The following is a 15,115-nucleotide window of genomic DNA, read 5'->3' as shown; positions in this document are numbered from 1 at the left end:
TAATGGCACTAGGCAGGCTAAACTATAAATCAAGGATGTTTGGCTTGGCCTTTCAGTATGGTTTATGGTTTTGAGCTAATCAGTACTGGTATGGTACCGATCATGCGATCATGCTATATTGGACCGAACTGATCTAGACACGATATTACTTACAACACAAACTCGTTATTAATTTCAAAAACAATCTATTGATTAGCACTGTAGTAAGTTGTATTATGTCACAATCAATATAGCGGTGAAAAAAAATAAGCCTAAACTTCACCTACTTTCTTGGAATGCCACCGATATCGTCCCCTGAACACATCGTCCCACCGATATCGTCCCAGGTCGATATCGTCCCCATGTCGATATCGTCCCTTGAGAACAGTGTTGCCAGAACCTCAACTTTTGCCTATTTAACAATGCACTCAATGTAGGTAAAAATCCAAAAAAATATCGTAAAAAAAATCGTAAAAAAAATCCGTCGGTTCCCCCACATGTCAAAATTGCCTAATTTTCGTCATATATCAACTTACGTACCTTTTTATTAGAACATATGATGCAATACCAATACTCCAACTTCGTTGTTTCTTTTACTAAACTGCGGTACATATTCCGTGATATTCCTGTTTTACAGATACGATGCTGCCATTTCTGACATGAGTCGCATTGGAGTGCTTCTTGTCGAGGACGAACAGAGTTAGAACAGACAGGGCAAATATCTGACATTTCGGCGAGTAGTTGTCGAACGATTGAAACCGATTTTAATAAAGTGTAGTAGGTAGATCCACAGCTTTTTATAAGGATGTCTTGCCCGTTTTTTTCAAGCTAAAATAATTAACACAGCTTCGTGTCTTTTTTCACACTAGGTGCCAGACAACCAGATGTAATTAAAATAGATCCACACAAAAGCATTGCGATCTCACCAGGGATTATTCTGCTTAGTTTGCCTGCAATTACACATTTTTCTCTATGATTTGGCACCTAATTCTTTGTTTTAGCTTGGAAAAGAGGTTGCTTTGTTGAACAATTCATAAACAGGACTACTATGTTTCTTTTTCGATAGTAGGACCAGGGGTGCGCAACCTTTTTGCTATTGCCGGCCGCATTCAAATTAATTCTGCAAAACACGGCTGCTAGAGAGTTTTAAACGGGATTTTTTAATTTGCGTTATTTAAGAGAAGAATTTATTCGTTAATATTTACTAAACTTATCATACTTATACGGTTATACCTAATAGTGCTATGAAATATCAAACACTTTTGAAATGAATTTATTCCGTCTGCGACATTGCAACTAGTGACTCCCTTGATTTTGCATATGAGAAGATAAAATTGCTAAGTTGGGAACCTCGCGAGATACAGTCGTACTTGAGACTCCAGGTTTCCGTCCAACAATCGCGTTCGGTAGGCTACGGTACTCCTTTTTCAGGTACTACTTGTGAAAAGGCAGACTCGCACACATAGCCTAAGACTAAGTGCTTCCGAAAAGAACAAAAGTTTCTCTTGCCAATTCTCGCAACATTGGATAATCAAGTGCACTTTTCACATTTTTGACACAGGTTTTCCTTGACTCGTCTAATTTTGCGTAATTGTGTGACATATGACGACGAAAATGCTGCTTTGCATTATCTCCTTAAACAGTTTTAACTACGGTACTTGACTGCATATTAGACACATCATAGCATGCGCTGCCGGCTCGATCATGAAATAATCCAACTTCCATTTGGAATTGAATACCCTTTTCTCCTCTGCTAGTGTTCTTTTTCTTTTTAAAGACTTAATGCAATGTAGGCTAATGTTACAAAGAAATTGTGTTGAGGAAAAGTTTTGTCTCTAAACGATTTTAACAATACAGCCTAGCCTGCAAAAACTTATGATGAAAATGTTTTTCAAGCTCTAAAATTTGAAATTTTATATAGGCCTATAATTACAAGGGTATCCAGTGGTTCTAGATATCCCTGTAGCCTATATTTAAAATACATTTCATTTTTTTAATAAAATAATTTTTTCATTTCAACAACAGGGCACGGCCGCCTATACATGCTTATGAAATTACGTGTTAACGGCGGCATAATTATTCATCGACGGCCGCAGGTTGAACACCGTTGGTATATAGACTACCATAGCTATATTCATAATTAAACCTTTAAAATAGCTGTGGTTTCAAGTGGACGGGGCGGCATTGCTCAACATTTTACTGGAATAGGCCTAAGTCAGACTTGGACAACTAGATAATTCTAGTTGTCTAATTCGATGAATGAAAGAGTAAAATGTTGGTGATGCTAATTCCAATTTAATCTGATAAAAACTTGTTTACTCTAGTTCTAGTTTTAATCTAATCTCCGGTTTTGCTAAAAATTTTACTTTGTCCAGCAGTGTTTTTTAGCAAAAGAAAGGGAACTACGCTCTTATCAACTTCATGCAAGTAAAATGCAATAAAACGATCAAGATTAAAGTGTCACTCTATCGCTTGAGCAGCGAAGTCTTTAAAAACTCGATTAATTCACCTACATCACAATGTGTAGCCTACTATGTCCACATAAAAATAATAATGTTTGTATTTATATAGCGCTGTATCCATCGCAGAATGCGTTGCTCCTCAACGCACAGAAGAATTAAAGCAGTGTTTGTTAAATTTTATTTACAGTTCGAAATTCAATACGTCTAGCTTTCATTGATGTAAATCCATAAATTATATCGTCAAAAGGTAAGGTCTCGACTAAATCACTTTCAATGAACAGTATTGCTAGCGCAGATAGCCTGCTCCTCCCATAGTCGATCTTAAGCAAGATTTCATCAACTTAGGTTTTAAAAAACTTCTTTCACAGCTTGCGATATAAAAGGCAACGGTGAGGTCACACATGAAGATGAAGGAATCCAGTCTATCTACCACAGACAGGTGGTAAAGGTGACAGTTACTCGATGACCTCACGGTCTCTTCTTGTCTCCACGCAAAAGTGAAATAAAATGAAAACTTATCTAAACTTAACTATACCGAAGCTAAATTGACAGAGCATTGTTATAGCGCACAAGTAACAGCAGACATTCTATTATGACTTCAACAGCATGAGTAGCCTATCATTATACAGTCACAAATACCACATAATGAGTCACAATCTAAAAAAGTTGCAAAGTAGTTTAGAGGCATAACTTGTGTAATTTTTTGGCTTCACTTGATCAGTGTTAACTTAGGTCGTTTAAGTCTGAGTCTCTTTGAAAATAAGTTAATGTGACTGTCTTTGTTCGTTTAAAACATTCTCACATTTTGCAGCCCTTCAGCAACATGCCGCCCCTGGATTTATCCACAAGATCCATTGGGTAGCTACGCCGCTGCTTCAAACTGTGGTTTCCGAATTTCACTGCGCTATGGGTGACCTTTTGAATTTGTCTGGGCAACGTAGTGTGACTATCAAAAAGCCAAACCATCAACTGCGTGACAATGTTTTTATTTGGAGAAGCACTTAATACCTGAAGGGCCATTTCACTGGCACCAATTTGCACATTTAAACAACAATAATAATTAATCGTCCATGCCAAAACTAATCTGCGTTTTATCTTACCTAAATGTAGACCAACACCAAGCAGAAGTAATTAGCTTGATTTTTCTGTAGACCTAGGCCTGGAGTTTAGGATTTTATTTTTAATTTTATATAAAACTGGTTTTGTTATAATTTGAAGAGAGAAATTTAGTGTATTTGAATGCTTGATTTGTTAATTTGGTGTAACTTTACAGAAAAGATTGTTTGTACACGGTATCAGGGATGTAGCCCAGCCTTAGGCTTAGTAGCTTAGACTAGGCTGAGCTGTTTTTAAGTCTTGATCATCATTCAAATCATACTTTTTTGTATTTGGCTTACCTATTACACGATAGCGTATTTTCAGACACACAATTAAACGAAAGTGAACAAATTTATATAGTTGGTGGTGCAGTAAATTCAGTAAGCCTATACTGTGCTCTCATCACAAACAAAATGGTTAACCCAGCCTCGCAAGCATCTGAAAAAAATCATAATAGCCTAAGTGATCAACTTTTATTTTGGAAATGTAGTCGAATAAAATCAGAGACTTTGAAAATGGTGCGGTATTGATTGTTTTGTTTTGTGTTTGTAAAACTAATGAATGTAGGCTACTCATGTTTACACATGAGCATTAACGCTCCAGCTGAAATCCAACAGCCCGCCGCTTATAAAGCTTTATCTGGCGGTGTAAATACTTGCAAATCTCGTTGAGACGATATCGGCATTAACGCTCGAGTTGAAATCCAACAGCCCGCCGCATTTAACGCTTTTTTCTGGTCGCGTAAATAATTGCGCATACCGATAAATGAGGGGACGATATCGGTGGGACGATATCGGCAAGGGACGATATTGGCGCCACCCCTTTCTTGTCTTGTGTCAGATTATAAGGTTAAACAGGCGATTTTAATTCTTTGTTGAATTAGCCTCGTGGAGTGATGGAAAAAGAACAGTTACCTACTGGATCTAGTTCTGTTTCGTCAGAATTTACCTTTCTTTCTTCTTCTGGTAAGTAAAATAGGCCGTGAATTTTTTTTGAATGTCTTTAGGAATGCTACTGGTAATGATTTAACACTGAGAATACCTCTGTGCAGAATTTTATATATATAATTGATTATTTGTTCTTAAATAATGGCACTAAGCAGTCTCCGCTGAATTGAAGAACTGTCATTGACATGCATTTTTGAACTCTTACATAAGAGTTTGAACGATCATCTGTTCAGTCATCTTGCTATTTCTTCATGCTACAAGTTGGATGTCCATTCACCTAATCATCAAAGCAAACAATAATAATTTTAAGGTGCTCATGTTAGATTGTATATTTATTGTTTATTTGTTCAAAAATCAAATACATGAGTAAATATAATGTCAAAATTTACTGTGTATTTATATTCTGTAAAACTAATGGCACCAAAGGAATTAATTAATGCAAGATCAAGAGTTTTTGTAAAGCTTCTACATTCATAGACCCGTAAGTTTGCATCACAGCAATTTTTGTTAACAAACCAATTCTGCATGAGCTGTTTCATGTTCATGATATGTGATGATAAAACATGAATTCTTGACTGTTTAATTAACAGCAAGCTGTTTCTTGCATTTACTGGCACTAGACAATTAGTTTTTTAACAGTTTCAATGAAAAGGTTTTTGTTCAATTAAAATTCTCAACAATCATAATTTATCAGTACGTATAATCGTATATTACATTAACATAAACTGGTTGTCACAAATTGGAACTTGCAATCCCATAACTTGAAAGTGTAAAAGTAGACTGACGATGTGAAAACAAAGTGTAAAGATTCGTTGCAAATTCATTTATATCTTGTACAGAGTGATGTGTCATGAAGCACAGTGACAAGAGTAAGTCAAGTTCTACTGTATATATATATATATACATACAATCTTTCAATATTCTGTATCATGTAGCAAAATCTGAATTAGTTTTAGCTTAAACCTTTTAAACCCTTTCAAAACTCATTTGATTGTTATTTCCTCACAGAATCATCAGAGTCGTATAAATACAATCAAATGTCTGCTTCAACTGGCGAAGTTGCTTTGGATATGATGGACCAGTCATTTTCTGGCAATCTTGCTGCACCAGAAGCATCATCTGTAGATGCCAGTGATGGAGCCTTTGGGTCAATTATAAGGAAAAGAGGTCTGGTTTTTATTAAGAGAAATATAATACTTTTGTCTCTTTGAATAGATTCTTACTTCATTTGATGACAACTATGTCAGTGGTTTTTAATATTGCTATGCAGGATTTAAAGCAGCCATTTAATACCTATCATGTATGATGCAGGTTGCACACTGCACAGTGCTGTTACGTAATGTTGCTTGGACCGGTTTCAGGTTATGGTTGGCTTCTTGAAACTGATGACACAGACAATGCTTCAGAAGATGATCGACCTCTTTTGGAAGAACTTGATATTGACCTCACTGATATTTATTATAAAATCAGGTGGTACTTTTTAGAAAATAAATGAAAACCTTGTCTTTATATATTATTTGACTAAAAATGGTATAGGCTATACAAAAATTTTACAGATTTTATTTCTGAAACGTTGTTTAATTTTTTTTATAATTCTAACTTAGTTTTTGTTGTTCTTGAGACACTGCCTCTTTATATGTGTCCAATTATGGTCCATATAATTTCAGTAGTATTCTCAGTAGTCATGTTAACATCATATAACATGCATGTGACTGTGAGATAAACGCTCTTGCATTGTGCTATCAGCAAGGCATTAATTGTTGCCTTCTGTGAGTAGATCACTCCATCAACTGAATGATTAATGTTTGCTGCAAATGTTTTCATATTTTGCACGAACAAACACCGTATCATATATACATAATTTCAATGTTGATCGGTTGCGGCGCGCCATTAACAGTGTGGATGGTTAATGTGGGGGACATATCTCTTAATGTGCCCCCTTCCACTGACCTGCAATGGCCAAATCTATTGAATAACCATAAGTTGCAGACTGTAAATTGTAATTAGTAAAATAGGTAGCCAGCCGTAATCAACTTTTTTTGCACTTTTTGCAGTCTAAAAATGTTTGGTGACCCTCGCTTTAGAGTTGATAGCCTACTATTTTATAATTGATTTGCTTTTAATTTAATAGCCCATTTGTAAAAAGTCATGACGCGACAATTTATCGAAAGACAATTTATCGAACGGCAGTTCATCGAACGACAGTTCATCGAACGACAGTTCATCGAACGACAGTTCATCGAACGACAGTTTATCGAAAGACAGTTCATCGAACGACAATTCATCGAAACGACAGTTTGTCGAAACGACTGTTTATCGAAACGACAGTTTATCGAACAACAAAGCACATATGCAATGGAATACTCAGGGTTAGGGGTTAATGGTTAGGGGTTAGGAGCTAGGGGTTAGAGGTTAGGGTTAGAATTATGGTTAGGGATTAGGATTATTGTTTGGGTTTTAGGTTAGGGGTTAGGTTTTCGATTAACTGTTGTTCGATAAATTGTCGTTCGATAAACTGTCGTTTCAATAAACTGTTGTTTCGATAAACTGTTGTTTGATTAATTGTCGTTCGATAAACTGTCGTTTTGATAAACTGTCGTAGTACCGTAAAAAGTCATTCCAAAAGGTTTGTCACAAATTTTTTCCCAACAAACGTTTTTTTCATCACCTGCATATAGATGTGTCCTGCTACCTCTCCCATCTCTTGGGTACAATCGTCACATTGTTCGCGAAAATCCTGATTTTTGGGGTCCATTAGCGGTTGTTCTACTATTCTCAATGGTTTCTTTGTACGGGCAGTTCCGAGTGAGTCTTGTTTAGTTAAAGCTGTTCACTGTCAAGTAAAGTTTAAACAGTGTTCGCTACAACAATTACTGAAGTAGCTATACAGTATGCTACTTTTAACAGTAACATCCATTGCAAGGTCGAATCAGTGTCTTGTTACCACTGTATTGTTTTTTTTCAAACCGTCGACTACTCATACACTTATTTTCTCCGAACCCGATCTCCCCAATAGACGTCATTTACAATCGACTATTTCAGGTTGTGTCGTGGATTCTGACAATGTGGTTGTTTGGGTCAATGTTGATTTTCTTACTTGCTCGAGTACTAGGCGGAGAAGTGGGTTACTCTCAGTGCTTGGGAGTCATTGGTTACTCCCTACTGCCTCTCATACTCACAGCAGGGCTGTTGGTACTGGTCGGCCACATTGAACCAATCGCCTTTCTCATTCGGGTAAGCTGTGGATTCACGTTCAATTTACGAGTGTGTGCAAAAAATAGTTTGTTTTCCTTACCCTTTTTTATTTACTTGTCACTTTTTTCATTCTATCTGAATTTAAATACCTGGTAAAGCTCACTGTACTTAAAAACGTTTGACTTATAATTACACTGTGGACAAACTTGTAAATCAGCTAAGCTTATTTCAAGACATTATGATGACAAAATTTAAAGAGCTTAATAAAATAACTACCAGTTTGTGAAACACATTATGAAAAAGTCTATTTAGCAGTTTCTTAAAAATTGTTTTTATTTATGCATTTCATAATTCTGTCAAATTTTCGTTTGACGGTAGGAACGTCTGAACTTGTTTTGTCACAAATCACTGTGATTGATGAAACGTCAGAGCAGACGTAGAAAGCTATCACTCACAACGTCTTGTGAGAATTTGGCGTTTGTAGACCGCAACATGTCTAAGATACCTGATGAACAGTCTCCGGACCAAGAATTTTTTAGCCTAGTGCTGACGTTCGTACTACATGCTAATCGATTTAATAAAAAAAAATTCTTGCAGACTCTCGGAATATTTTGGGCGTCATATAGCGCCGGATCTTTGCTTGTGGATGAATCCTATAAGAAGAAAAAGCCTTTGCTTATCTACCCAATCTTCCTTCTTTATGTTTATTTCTTTTCTTTATACTCTGGCGTTTGACGAGTTGTAACAGGTTTTAACCAACATTCAAGTTTCTTTTCCTATCTTTTATTTTTTTAAATTACATAACGTGCGGGTGAAAAACAATTTGTTGCGTTCCTTTTTGCAGTAAAGAATGGATCTTTAACGTTCTTGTGAAAGAAAAACGGCGAGTATTTCAACTTTGAAGCATTGAATGTCACACACACGATTTAATTGCACACTCTTTGAAGTTTCAAATGTAATTTTTTCTTGGAAGAAAAGATCCTTTGCAAAATTACATGTTTGTTGCCTATACCTGCTTTTGTATTTTATATGCACGCGGTGTGCTTAAGCAGAAAGAGTCCCTGTTGAACAGCATTGTTTTTATTGGTTACAAAAATTGTTTAGCCACTCGTCTCAAACTACTTCATGGGTTATTTGTTGAACTAAACGTAGTTGTACGAATTGTACGCATCCGTTCGGCTTTCCTTGCTTTGACCGAAAACTCTTCCACTTTCCATCGAAAGTGGAATTTATAATTAAATAACTGACGAGTTATTACTTTTTTTTGTTTTTTGATCTATTTCATGACCTCTTCAAAGTCATGTTAAATCATATGTTTGAAAGGTGCGATATTTTTCCACTTCAGAGCCTACCCGTGTAGTTTTCAAATTTTAGGACCGACAATCACAACGAGTCAACTTTCAAAGCGTTTGCTTTACCACCAGTTTTCTTTCTGTATATTACTTTATTTTTTGTGTGCCTTCCAAAGCAACAAAGAGTATAGTTGTCAGTAATCGCACCCACAATCCCACATGTCTCTAAAATGTCACTAAATTTATTCAAACGTCAACCAACCCTGCAATAGTATTTTTACTCCATCTAATGTCAAAATTTGTTGACTGTTTACGGTTTGCAAAAGCGAGCTTCTTTATTAGTTTGCGTGACTTCATCTTGGCCATAGCATGCAACTTTGTGATTGACTTTTCAAATGTTCTGAAAATGAAGTGGCAATCTCGTTACCTCGATTTGTTTCGAGATATTTAAGCACAATGTGACACCCCTTGACAGAGTCAGAATTGCCTCAATGCTGTGTGATGTGTCGATTTGAAAAATGTCACATAGTGGTCGATTTTATCTCATGTGGAGAAGATAAAAAAAAAGGGTGAAGCGTAGTGAATATCCCCTTGGCTACTTCACCTTTTTCCATAACATCGAATACTGTAGCTTCAATGTGTTCGAAGTATAACAAGCAACGTTTTCACACCTATCCAGATTGCACAATTGTAATTGGCCTAACGGATACATTCTTCCGTGATTTACGCCGACTTCTGTCTATGTTGTCGCTGCCCGGGTAGCAAATCAGTCGCTGTTTACATTAATTTTTCCATGTAAAAATGACTGATTTGCTGTCTGGGTACTTGCAGTAGGGTTAACGTGACTTCTTAAGTGTATATCCGTGGTGCGTATAATACAGAGTATTTATTAAAGTTATGAAGCTACGAAACTCATCGTCTGTCATTTATGGAAAATGTTGTACATGGCGTCCATAAAGTTACAATTACTTTATTTAGCAACTATATATTTAAATTGTTATATGAGCCGAGAGTCTCTCCTTTTGCCACCCTGGATTTGCATTTTCCCAAACTACACTGGAAGGCTACTAGAGAACAGCTAGTGTTTGGTTTCATCATCCAAGACGCAGTCTTTAAGATAGGTCTACCCTGAAAAAAACTAAAAAAAAACGTTTTTTTTTTTTAAAACACTTTTGGAAACTCTGAGATGTCTAGTTTTAAGTGGTAGGCACTTTAGCAAGCAGATTTCTAATAATCTACGCGCGTATCCAATCCAACCACGAACCAATGAGATGCTACGTTATCTGCTATTGTGACCATTCCAGCATTCAGCCAGAGAATTAATAATTACTTTGAACTTTGTTTGGTAATTACAGAAGAAAAAAGAGCTATAGCAGAGATGGGAATTAAACCCACGTCATTGTAATGACTACTACCGCCCTAACCCAATGCGCCAAGCCAACCGATGGCAAAGCGATGATTTAATTTAGCTAGAATTTGCGTTTTTCCTTTATTCTTTCCAAACGCAATCTTGATGACGTCATGAAAAGTGTAGCTTCTGATTGGTTCGTGCTGGATTGGATATCTGCATGTTAAAGTGCCTACCGTTTTAAGTACACTTTTGAATTGCGCGTAATGAGTAAACTGTGGAAAATGCGAATCTGAAATATTACTAATCAATAGATGAGATAATATCCCACTAAACCTGAAAATTTCAAACTTTTATCGTGTACTTTTTGCGCAAAGCGAACATATGTGAAAAGTATTAACTGACCAGTGACCAGCCCTCCCCCTAATGATACGGGATTTGATCACTTTTCTTGCTGAGCGCCATTTTTTGTCTTATATTGAAGAACCATAAATGTTATAGGCCTAGGCAGTAGCTACGTTACCGATGTTAACGTAACGACGCGAAAGTTAGGCTACCCTTCGCATGAGGATCTCTTGCATATGCGCCACTGTGTAGTAGTGTCTAGCTACAGAAAAGTACAGTATGAAATTTTATTAAAGAATGAAATTAACTGTTAGGCCTAAATTAGCAACCTTCCTTGAAACATCAAATTCATGACTGCTTGAAAATTTGCCAACCTACTAATTGTGGACTGAACCACCCGCGATCTGTGAATGTGGCAAAGAGGAACGAAACGCAAACCTCGTCGGCCGTCAACTGGATGGATGGTCATTTTATTTTTGTTTGGATGTTAAATGTACATAAAACAAACACGTACACTCAGACTACTCAGTGTGCATCCAATAAGAGAGTGCGAAAAACCGTAGCCCTGAAGGCGTAGGGCGTGTATCAACTGACCCCTACCCAGAGGTGGGCAGTAGCGCGCTACTTTTTAGTTGGAGTAGCGGCGCTATTTTTATTCCAAAGTAGCGGGAGAGGCGCTTAGAATGTGTTTTCTATAACAACGTTAATATGACAGCGCAAACGAATGATAACATTCGTTTTCAAGGTCATTTTTGCGTCACTAGGGACGAGTGTTTCCTAGTGTAATTTTAGACAAAAGTAGCGGAAGAAGTAGCGGTAGCGCGCGCTACTTTGGCCCAGGTAGCGGGTAGCGCGCTACTTTTGTGAATTGGTAACGGTAGCGCGCGCTACTTTGGCCCAAGTAGCGGTAGCGGGTAGCGCGCTACTTTAAAAGTAGCGGGTGCCCACCTCTGCCCCTACCTATAAAAATAATGCAATGTCCATTTTTGAAGTAGCCTAATTACCTATGCAGATAAGCAAATAAAAAATATCTTAGTTTAAAACCTCTATTCTGATTAATTTAAAACACTATCCCATTTTATCTGATAAGTTTTCCGGTTCTTACAAGACGACGATAAAAAACATTAAAAAATTTACACCTAGTTTAGTCATTCCGTTTTTTTCAAATTACATCATAGTCTTTCGGGCAAATTCATTTAATTATGTTTTCACTGTGGCTTTTTAACCTGAATTATCGCTAGCTGGCAATACTTTTCCGAAAAGTTTTATTTTTCCCTGGAAAGGGGGTGTAGCCTATCAATTGACCTTCCATATCAACTCACCCGCCCTTCCCCTATCACAACCATCATTATGGTGAATCAGATTTGCTCGTTGAAGATTGTGTTTGCTGCTTGGATCATCTTAATCTATCAAAACAGTGTCTGCCACTACATCAGGGATTCATACTTGAATCATGCTATGAATCCCTGCACTACATACCATTCATTACAAAAATAGTTCCCCCTGATAGCTCAGTTGGTTAAGAACCTGACTTTACAAACAAAGAAATTACAAGATCAAGCGTAGTTAGTTCGCCTCTCGGGATGTGCGCTAAAGCATTTCAAGGACAGCTCTCCATTAGTTCGCCTCAATAGCTCAGTTGATTACCGCGTGACTTCGTGAACGAAGAAGTTTTAAGATCAAGGGGCGCTGGTTCGACTTGCGAGGTGTGCGCTTAAGCAACGCATTCTAAGGACTGCTCTGCATTCAGCGGCACCTAGTGGATGGAATAGTTTCCGGAAACAACACTTCAATAATCGGAAACTTCACCCTGTCAATCTCGGTAACCAGCCCTGCGTCAAAAGCCTGTACAGTGTACAAGTATGCGAAACTACCAGGAATAACCTATCAAGGGTTTGTCAGTCCAAGGATAAAGATTCAAAACCTACCATTTAGCGGTGCCTGGAATAATTCACAGACAACACTACTTTAATAACAATCGGTAAATGTACTATGTAAACTTGTTGACCTGGTCTGCGCCAATGGTTCAAAGCCTCTACAAGTAGCCTCAGCTGCCTCAGCCTATGTGAAACTGCCAGGATTAAGCTCTCAAAAGAGCTTTTTCAGTCCGTGGATCAAGATATAGTCAAAATGGGGATAACCAGACAATTTACTAACTTACGGAGTAGTTTTTGTCGAAAGTTAAAAGAAACATTACATTATTACCTCGCCCTAAAGGTAAAGGTGGGTCCCATATTTGATTCAAGCTTTGGGGGATGAGAAGATAAGGTTCTCATTGTACTAAGCCTTCGGCACTAACGAGAGTAGGGTGGCCAGTTCCTTTCTCTCGGCCGCCTTTCCTTCAGCAACTACGCCCACCCAATTTATTACACCCTGGGTACAGGTTCTTCTTCTTCTTCTTCTTCTTCTTCTTCTTCTTCTCTCGTTTGACTTGCAGTAGCTTAGATTGGCAATGCCTCCTCGTGCAGCCAAGATACGGTAGTTGGGTCCAGTTGTCGAATACCAGTGATTCCACTTGGGGGTCGTAAGATGGGACATTCGTGGAGTATGTGTTGCATTGTTTGTTCTACCGCTCCGCAGACACATATCGGCGAATTATGCAATCCCCACCTAAACAGATTAGCTCCAGTACAGCCAACGTCACATCTGATCCTGTTCAATGTGACCCATGCCTTTCTTGAGAGGTCTGCTCCAGGAGGGATGGAGAGTGCTGGCATAACTGAGGATGGAGAAGTGCTGGCATAACTGGGTACAGGTGAGCGGTGTTTGTCAACAACCAGCGTAAGCCGGGAGTCGAACTAGGTTTGCATAATTGGAAAGCCAACGCCTTATCCGCTGCGCCATCCCACCGCATGGCTTCTCCAGTTCTCCTTACAGAAAAAATCTTTCGCCTTTTACTAAAGATTTCCGTGGGAAGGAGCAATGCAATGAATCATTTTTTGACCTCGCTAAGGCGGGATAACAATTATCTTATGTTATTTTTTTTAAATAAATTTTAAAAGATGTGGCAAAAACTATTCGGTGTGTCGGTGTGTAAATTCCCATCGATGGATTGAATCTTTAGCCTCATACTGTAAAACTTAATCCTGGCAGTTTCGCGCAGTTATAAAGGCTTTGAACCACTGACGCAGGGCGGTCATCGAGTTTGACTGAGTAAATTGACCGAAAAAGTGTTGTTGTCTTGATCTTGCAGTTTCTTTGTTCGTAAAGTCAGATTCTTAACCAACTGAGTTATACGGCAAAACTATTTGTGTAATGTATTTTATGCATTGGCAATGGTTGACAAAGCAGGACAAAGTAAAGAATGAAATCATCAGAACGAACTCAAGTCGGAGAGCTGAAAGACAAGCTGAGAGAAACACGATTTAAGTGGTTGGGTCACGTCGCAAAGAGAGATGAAAATTATGTCGAAAGAAATACGATGCAATTGGAAGTTCGCAAAAGAAAGCGAGTAGCCTAAGACAAAAAGAAGAAGAAAAGATTGTGTGACAGAAGATATGGAAAATAGTGGGAGTGAAGGAGAAAGATTCTGCTGACAGAGTGACGTGGAAGACTTTAATCTGGACCGGCGATCCAACTTAACGTTCGCGTTTTGTCGCTCCTACCTTTTTCTCGACCTTTGCTATGCTGACGTGCATTGTTTTTGATATGATGGTCAGAAATAAAAACAACTGAACTGAACTTGAAGTGGGAATAAAGCCAGAAAAAAAAAAGATTCTACGCTGTGGCGGATGGAAACCACCAGACCCGTCATATGCTGAAAAAAGGCTGCGTGTCTTGGATGATGACACCAAGGTCTGGTGGTTTTTAATGATGTTACAGCGCAATGCAAACTAACAAGCCAAACAAGGCAAGCCCTTACCCCCATTTCTTGCTTTTTTATGATTTAAAATTTTTCAATTATCGTCCATTTTTTTATTGGAACTTTAGTATTCCACTAATTTCTTTTCAAAATCCGCTACTTGGTTGGAAGGTCAGCCTCTCCTTGTTGAGCTTGAAATTTGAAATTGTTGTATTGTTTGAAATACGTTGCTCAAGCGCACACCCCGAGAGTCGAACCAGCGCTCCGTGATCTTGAGCCGGGCGCGTAACCAATGAGCTAACTGGGCGGGCGCATAATATAACCTACTGCAACTTTGATAAATAGGCTACTGCTGTGTTACTGTTATTGTGTTACCTGTTACAACTACCCACTTTGGATGAGTTGGCCGCGAAGAGCTCCACAATCACCCCTCCAATAAGGAAAAAAGTGGTGCCGACCCTCCATCAACACAATGACTTGTGGTGGAGGAGACAGTGGGAATCCAAACCTGACCAAGGCAAGACGGTCAGTGCCCATTGCCTGTCTGGATTTTCAAATTCCTCGACCCGGCGCCCGGAGCTCCTGGATCACGCGGACCGAGTATTTGCGTACAAAGCTAGATTGAATCTAATGCCACTTAAATCAAA

The 15,115-nt window shown here is 38.2% G+C and overlaps 1 protein-coding gene and 1 non-coding gene across 3 annotated transcripts; both read left to right on the top strand.

The window, feature by feature from the left end:
- Nucleotides 1-4,369: 4,369 nt before the first annotated feature.
- LOC145780848 (protein YIPF4-like) lies at nt 4,370-9,878 on the top strand. 2 transcript variants are annotated; one of them, XM_082592495.1, is made up of 6 exons: nt 4,370-4,504; nt 5,495-5,653; nt 5,848-5,956; nt 7,165-7,291; nt 7,529-7,720; nt 8,279-9,878. In XM_082592495.1, the coding sequence occupies exons 1-6, from the start codon at nt 4,435-4,437 to the stop codon at nt 8,414-8,416; spliced, it is 795 nt and encodes a 264-aa protein (XP_082448621.1). In that variant the 5' UTR covers nt 4,370-4,434; the 3' UTR covers nt 8,417-9,878. The 2 variants fall into 2 exon arrangements, with proteins under 2 accessions (XP_082448621.1, XP_082448622.1); XM_082592496.1 differs by lacking the exon at nt 4,370-4,504 and adding an exon at nt 4,652-4,796.
- A 3,636-nt stretch (nt 9,879-13,514) lies between these two features.
- LOC145781483 (U5 spliceosomal RNA) lies at nt 13,515-13,626 on the top strand. Its single transcript, XR_014290771.1, has one exon. It is a non-coding gene; the product is annotated as a U5 spliceosomal RNA (small nuclear RNA).
- Nucleotides 13,627-15,115: the final 1,489 nt, after the last annotated feature.

Source organism: Aplidium turbinatum, chromosome 12, assembly GCF_918807975.1.
Source record: "Aplidium turbinatum chromosome 12, kaAplTurb1.1, whole genome shotgun sequence".
In the NCBI taxonomy this organism is placed as follows: Eukaryota; Metazoa; Chordata; class Ascidiacea; order Aplousobranchia; family Polyclinidae; genus Aplidium; species Aplidium turbinatum.
The sequence above is the reverse complement of the archived record's forward strand: the minus strand, read 5'-3'. Positions and strand labels throughout refer to the sequence as shown.